This window comes from Sinocyclocheilus anshuiensis, unplaced genomic scaffold, assembly GCF_001515605.1.
Source record: "Sinocyclocheilus anshuiensis isolate Anshui unplaced genomic scaffold, SAMN03320099.WGS_v1.1 scaffold402, whole genome shotgun sequence".
Classification (NCBI taxonomy): Eukaryota; Metazoa; Chordata; class Actinopteri; order Cypriniformes; family Cyprinidae; genus Sinocyclocheilus; species Sinocyclocheilus anshuiensis.
Window position 1 is genome coordinate 79,878 of NW_015542375.1, and position 7,807 is coordinate 87,684.

The 7,807-nt window shown below is 35.9% G+C and overlaps 1 protein-coding gene across 1 annotated transcript in view; it reads right to left on the reverse strand.

The window, feature by feature from the left end:
• Positions 1-7,807, reverse strand: part of igsf11 (immunoglobulin superfamily member 11) — a 128,508-nt gene that overhangs the window by 14,157 nt on the left and 106,544 nt on the right. The window contains exon 2 of the mRNA XM_016491214.1: positions 4,448-4,611. Within this exon, the coding sequence (XP_016346700.1) occupies positions 4,448-4,611 (164 nt within the window). The remainder of the gene's footprint in view (positions 1-4,447; positions 4,612-7,807) is intronic.

The following is a 7,807-nucleotide window of genomic DNA, read 5'->3' on the forward strand; positions in this document are numbered from 1 at the left end:
CCCCCCGGGAACGGGGGGGGGGGGGTCATGTTGAGTGCAGTGCATTGTGGGATACAGTACTACAGTGTTACATATACTGCAAATGCAGTAGTTATTAGTATGCATTCGTCATAAAAACCATTTTCAGTAACTGAAATAAAGCTAAAATATAAATATATTAGAAAACTCAAAACTTAAACTTGAAGAAGCTGAACATCAAAAACATTAGAAATATTGCCTTGGAAACTAACTGAAATACGTTTAAGTACTAAAATTACTAAAACTGCAATAAAAATAAATTAACGATAATATCATTATTAAAAAAAAACTAATTAAAAATAGTTTAAAAAAGTTTAAAACTAAAAATGTTCGTTTTGTTTTTTAACAAATATATTTTTTCAAATATTTCTATTAAAATATTTCCATTAAGCATGACAAAGTTACTAAAACTTCAGCTTTATTAAAACTAAAAATTAGAACAATAAAAGTTCATTTAAAATATTAATGAATACTATAATGGTAAATACATAATAATAAAATAACACTGTTTAGCATCTAATTATGCTGATTAGATAATAGTGTAAACGGATGAAGTGGACTAAAAATAAAATCTAAAAAGTTGAATAAAATAAAAATAAATGACATAATATTACTAAAAATCAAACAGATGAAGTGGACTTGAAATAAAATAACATCTAAAAAGCTGAAGAAAAAAATCAGAAAAAAAGACTAAAACTTAAACTGATGAAGTGAGCTAGAAATAAAATAAAATCTGAAAATCTGAATAAAATAAAAACAATTCACATTACAAAATTACTAAAACAAACTGAAGCGGACGAAAAATAAAATAAATTCAAAATAGTAATAAATACTAAATTACTATAGTATATAAATAATAATAAACATCAGTGGCTTAAAAATACAATAATGTCTTTTGAATTTGTCAGATAGCGTGTGCATGTGTAGCTGTATAATTATGGTGTGTGTGTGTGTGTGTGTGTGTGTGTGTTGTGTGTGTGTGTAGAGAGGCGCTGGTGGTCTTTTGAATTTGTCAGATAGCGTGTGCATGTGTAGCTGTATAATTATGGTGTGTGTGTGTGTGTGTGTGTGTGTGTGTTTTGTGCTTGTGTAACGAGCAGCTGTCGTGTCCTGGCCTGTGCAGCTCTGGGTTAATTAGTGCAGAAGATTCGTTTGTTGTGCATGTTATGTTGAAACAGTTGGAGGCAGGTGTGTGTGTGTGTGAGTGTGTGTGTGTGTGAGCGCGTTTAGGTCACATACAGAGATACAGACAGGTAAGTATATGTGCGTGTGTGTTTGGGTTATCTTCACAGAGTTACACACAGGTAAGTGTGTGTGTGTGTGTGTGTGTGGGCAGCAGGTGAATGGGGTTTGGCCTGCAGTCATTCATGAAAATAAATCAGATGGAATCAAAGGCTGAGGCGATAAACCTGCGCTCTGTGTTTGGAGCTCTACTAAAGCTCCCGTCGCTAATGTCTGAGGCCGAGCTTTAACATGAGCGCGTTGCCCAGAGGGCAGTGCACAGATGTGTGTGTGGACAGTACAGGTAAAGAAAACACATCAAGATGAGTTTGCAGCACGTGAACCTCAATGCATCTCAAACCAACCCAAGTGTGCGTTACTTTCCCAGCTAACATAAATCTGTTCTAGCAATGTTTTGCTAATGTACACATTTATGAAAACATTATTTTTGATGTTCTCTGAAAAGTGAAAACATCCTGTTTTTTAAAAACGTTTTTTCTTGGTTATGCAAATGTCAAGGGAACATTCCATTGTATCATTTGTTGTCATGTTACTGTTACTGAACGTTCTGAAACAAGTAGTTACATTTAAAAAACATTTAGACAAACACCTGCCAATGGCCAGTGACTTGAGAAAATTTACCGGCCATAAATCATTTTCACCAGCCATGAAACTGTATGTGTATTATTTTATTAAAATAACAGGCAGAACAAATTAGGGAAATGCATCTAATTGCAATTGTTATTAAATGTTTGTTTGTTTATTTATTTATTTATTACATTGAATAAATTATTAATATTAAATACTTATAGTGATATTTCTTATTGTTATTTTTATAATTTAAATAACTAATAATAATAATTATTATTATTTTTATTATATTATTAGTTATTAATAATAAATATATTTGTAGAAGTAGTATTATTAATCATAGTAGTAGTGATCAGTAGTGATCAGTAGTAGTTAATCAAATTATAAAAAAATAAGGAATACAAAAATAATGATTTATTTCATAATTATAAAATTTCAATAATATTATTTTTATTACTAGTAGTATTATTATTTTATACAACAACAGTACAATATTTATTTAGAATACTAACATTCAAATTGCAAGTATTGTTATTTAAAGTAAATAAATAATAAATAAACAACAACAACAACAACAATAATAATGCATTCTCAGGCATTGTTAGAATTAATAAAAAATTTACTGGCCAACTGGCGAGCAACACTCTTTCATATACTCATCAGGACTCATTTTTACTCGCATTTGGTGCTTGGCGAGTGTTAATTTTAGGCCTTGTGTGATTATTCCAGCTAGTTTAGTCGTGCTGCATTATTCAGGTGTGAATTCTTGACCTTTCATGTGTAAAATCAGCTCTAGCTCTGAATAACTACAATAGCAAACACGTGATGTACGAAACCGCTTGCAGAGCTGTTCTCTAATTAGCTTTCAGAAAAATAAAGAAAAAGCTACAAACAACACTTTGCAGTTTTACTCGCATGTAATCGACTGTTCTCAACGAGTTAAGTCTCATTAGTCTGGTACTAATGAACATGCTGCTTAATTATATTCTAATGTAGTAGTCATAAACAAACAATCATTAGAACAGCCTGCGAAAATAATTACGACCTTTTTCTGGTGCCGTGACCCGGGTTTGCAGTTTCTCTTGATCTTACTTGTTTATTTGCCATTTCAGTATATATACTCCAGCAGTAAACATGGGGATGTTTGTGGTCATTCTGGTACGTGTTTACGGGGCGCTGAACTGCATCCATGCACAAAGTCAGATGACGGTCATTTTTTAAGTAAATGAATGACTGGCTCCATCCCAGCGCCTGATCTACACACTCATGATTTCTGCCCTTCTCTTCAGCTTTCTCAATCCGTTAATGAACACAGGGAAGGTGCAAAATCTCAACAGGAAGTCTACAGTTGCATGCTGTCTTGAAAGAGAGACTTGAGAGGGAAAAAAAACTAATGTACTAAAAGTGGAAACTGAAATGTGAAAAAGATTGTGTTAACACTCAATCAACACTGCAAGCAACAAAATTACATCATTCCCATTCAAATCAATGAAAGTGTGTGTACTTGAACTCGCATTCAAGCAAACGAATGTGTTAACAAGAAAGATTCCTAATAATATCATTGCTCACTTTTTATTTTCCAATTAACCCTCACAATGCATTCAGGTGAGATTTGACCCAAAAATTAAAAAAGAATAAAAAAACGCATAGTTTTTAGTAAAACAAAAATACATCAAAAATGTGTAAAGACAATCAAAATACACATTTATTTTTTCCCTGATTTTTTTAAATTACGTTTTAAGAGATATATAACCATTTAAAAAAAATAGTAACACCTTTTGCATTCTGGGTCAATTTTGACCTGGGAATCAACCGAGGCTTTATGCATGATGTTATTTAGACCTTTTGTACATCTATGGAGCTAGATTAGTCTCAAGAATACTTTTGTAAATTACATTTAGCCTATTTCCCATAAATCACACACTTTTGGGACTGAATTTCACTCCTCCGCCACATATTGATGAACCACTGCAGCATGAAAAATTGATCTTTTTCATCTGAAATTCCACGTTTATGCAAGTAAAATTAATATATTTTGTTTGAAAACCTTTCAGAGTAATATTGATGTTGTTTTGTTAGAAAATTAATATGTAGGTTTCATAAACTGACATGAGTAATGAGTAATAAGCGTAAAGGAATTTAAATAAATAATAGTCAATGGTAATTCTAATTTTATATCTTCATATAAATTTCATATAATAATATATTCAAACACAATTTCTGACAAATATTCAAAATATGTTTTTCTTGCATCACACCAATTTTGAAAGAATTTCCCAAATGTTTAATAAGAAAAATGGAGGTTAATGTAGTAAAAACATGATAACACTGTAAAACATTTAAATCTTTGCACATTCACTTGTTACTAAGAAGTTATTAATCAGATGCAATATGGTTTTAGCTGAAAACATGTTAAGTTATGAAGCTTACAGACCACCATGTCAAAAATGTTGCATGCAGACTGTAAAATGCATTGGTAGGGTTAATCCTTATGGATATAATCAAGCACTTTCCTAAATTGTTTCCATCTGAACTCCAAAATACAGCACAATATGGAGGTTAAATGCATGTGAGTGTGGTTAAGGTCAGTATATCTGTGTGTGGTTTGGTTTATCACCTGCTCTGGCTGGTTGGCGTTGGCCAGCGGCGTGACCATCCATATGATGTAGAGATTATTGAGGGCGGCGCTGGTGGTGAATGTACAGGGCAGGACGGCCGCCTGACCTCTGGCCACCTGAACGCTGCTCTGACTCACCGTCACTTCTAGAGCACGCACACACACTGAGGAGAAAACACACACACACATCAGTCAAATAACTGTATAAAACACACCAAACACCGCCAACAGGGTAAAAAATACACTCAACTCAATTATTGAGAACGATAATTTTTTTTTTTTGTAGTTTTTGGACAGCAATAAATTCAGCAAATATTATTAGTTTAAATCATAGTTTAGATCGGTGGTTCTCAACTGGTTTGGCCTTGGGACCCACGTTTTCCCATGGTCATCAAGCCGCGACCCACTTACCATATATATAATTTGTTAAAAACCAAAAACCAAGCAAATTCTTATATATTCTTATATATTTCACAAAAATTAAGTTAAGACTGTTAAGAATATGATTAATAAGGAATAAACAGCCTATAAGTTAAGGCTATTACATAGCAGGCCCAAACAAGTTTTTGTTAATACAAGTAAGTTGGTATGAGCCACCACAGTCATTTAAACATATACAAAATGACACAAAGTGAAAATAACATGGTATTTTTGGGTTATGGAAACAATAGAGTTACCATGGTGAATATACAATAATAACATGAACTGTTAATGAAACGTGGAAACTGCTCCTGAATAGAATGAATATCATCATACCTTCATGCAAATCCTTCCCAGCTAACACACGCAGTACCAGGTATGTGATTTATCTGTACTGTACTTTTATTTCACACGTTGCATGCTCGTAGTTTCTGCGCTTTAGTGAAGTGATATACAGCGCGGTGCCGCGTTCACGCGTGCTATTTGTAAGAAATTATAGTCTGCCTCGACCAAACTTCCACTCCAATTAAACTATTCTCCTTTCTCTACAAAGAGCTTAATTATCATAGACATAATTCTTTCCAATCTCAATAATATGTAAATAGTATCTCCTGAACGTTACTTCGTCAATCGTCACCTATAGCGTGGGAGCGGCAGTAGGCCATCAAGAACCATCTGCTGACCAAAAGGGTACATGAATCACCTTAACATTTGGTTGTTTCCACCTGAAAGACTTCCAAAGATGTGGGAACGGAAGGCTATCACTTTCATTGTTATCCGCAATTTACATTTAAGACGAAACTTCATTTACATGCGGGAAGATGAAGCGGGAAGAATAGAGTATAAAATGTTTGAACTTAGGATGTTCGTGGTTCATTCTGACTCCGTTGAACCCAAGGTAGCCTACTACATGTAGGCCTACTTTGTCACTGATATGCTGCAATAAACATCTTCATCGAGATCTTCATCGTCCTCATCATTTTTCTTACATATTGAAGAGTGCGCGCTACGAGCACGGTATAACATCTGGCAGGACATGATAGTTCTTTCTCTGAGATGAGAGACTTTTTATTTCATAACAAGTTACGAAAATAACGATAGAATAATGACACTGACATTAAGCCTGTCAACATCTCATCTGACTGCAGATACTGAATCGGGACTGCGCGTTTTTCTCAGGCACTCTTTACTTAAACTGCATCTGACAGAAGTGTCAACAGCTTTCATGCATGTCTTTTAAAATAAAAGTCTCGCATCAGAAAAACATGAAGAATTACGTTTTTTGTTGTTCATGTCGTTTCTTTGGCCGTACACTCCGCGACCCACTCAGAACGGTCTCGCGACCCACCAGTTGAGAAACACTGGTTTAGATCATAAGATAGTATTTAGATCATTAGATAATCATAGTTTAGATCAGTGGTTTTCAATCCTGTTCCTCGAGACCCACTGCTCTGCACATTTTGCATGTCTCCCTTATCTGACACACTCATTTGAGTTCATGGAGCTCTTTCCTAATGAGCTGATGATCTGAATCAGGTGTGTAAATTAGGGAGACATGCAAAATGTGCAGAGCTGTGGGTCCCGAGGAACAAGTGTGAAAACAACTGGTTTAGATCATCACCTTCAACTCAACCTTGCTAAGACAGAACTGCTCGTGGTCTCAGCCAACCCAGCACTTCATCACAACCTCTCTATACAGCTAGGTTCTAGGGGTGCAATGGTTCTCGGTAAAATATCTAACCATACCGTTCTCCACACACGGTTCGGCATGCACTAGGACCGCGGTTCAACTTAAATCTGACAATGCATCTGTAATATGGTTTGTTAGAGTTCGGCTAATGCATGTTTCTGTTGATGGATACAAATTCTGGCTTCCCAATACATTACAACAAGAGCGATGAGAGAGAAAAAAACGATACGTGGACAAACCAGTCACTCTTTAATCAATGCGAGTACTTTATGCTGGAATAACTGTCATTTATGCCGTCATCACGTGTTGATAACGCAGGTGAGACCTGAACAGCACACGTTGCTATCTGTGTTTAAACTAAACTCATTTAAGCCTTGCCAGTTGAAATATTAAAGAGCCAGAAGATGTGAACTCACGCGCGCAGTGAGAAGATCTGTGTGTGCGCTCATCCGAAGCGCTTGAACCCAAGTCTCAGAACGCGCGCAAATATTAAGCTCTCTGTGAAGTATTGTGTTTGAATGGACAAATTCACACAAAAATTATGTCAAAATGCCCATCTTGGTGAGTATCCTAGCAGACATAGCCGGCTGAACAGTAGACTTTAATTATATGCATTTATGGTGTAATTACTAAATCTCCGTGCCAAGCCATGTTATTTTTTACTGCGAATAATGCACTGTCACTTTCAGCGCGTGCAGCACAGCAGAAATAGACTCCGTGTGGAAACGATCGCAGCATGACTGCTGCAGACGCACCGCTCCTGGAGCGCACTGCCGGACCTCAATCGCATGCAGTGTGAACGCTCTGATCCTGTTAACATGGGCGCGGACAAAATACGCAACACAGACGGAGTGTGTGGACCTGGCGTTACGTTTGTATGCCCGCCCGGTCTGTTCTGTTCTCGTGCTCCATTTAGGCGCGCCGCATTCTGATTTGTTCGGATAGCATACTGCGGGAGGTCGGGGGTGTGGAAAATCGTGCTGTAAAGCGATTTAGAAATCGCGCAAGCTCAAATCGCGATTTTTATGACGATTTCGATTAATCGCACAGCCCTAGTTTGATTAGGGTTTGGTATCGTTTCGATACCGGTGACAAATCGATACTTTTAAAACGGTTCCGGTGCCTAAACGGTGCCTGAACCGATACTTATTAAACAATAAATAAATAAATAATCCGCCAAAAAATTATGGATTGGCCATTAGAATAGAAATAGAATAGAGAGTGCAAATGTTAGAGGGTCAAGTTTTTTA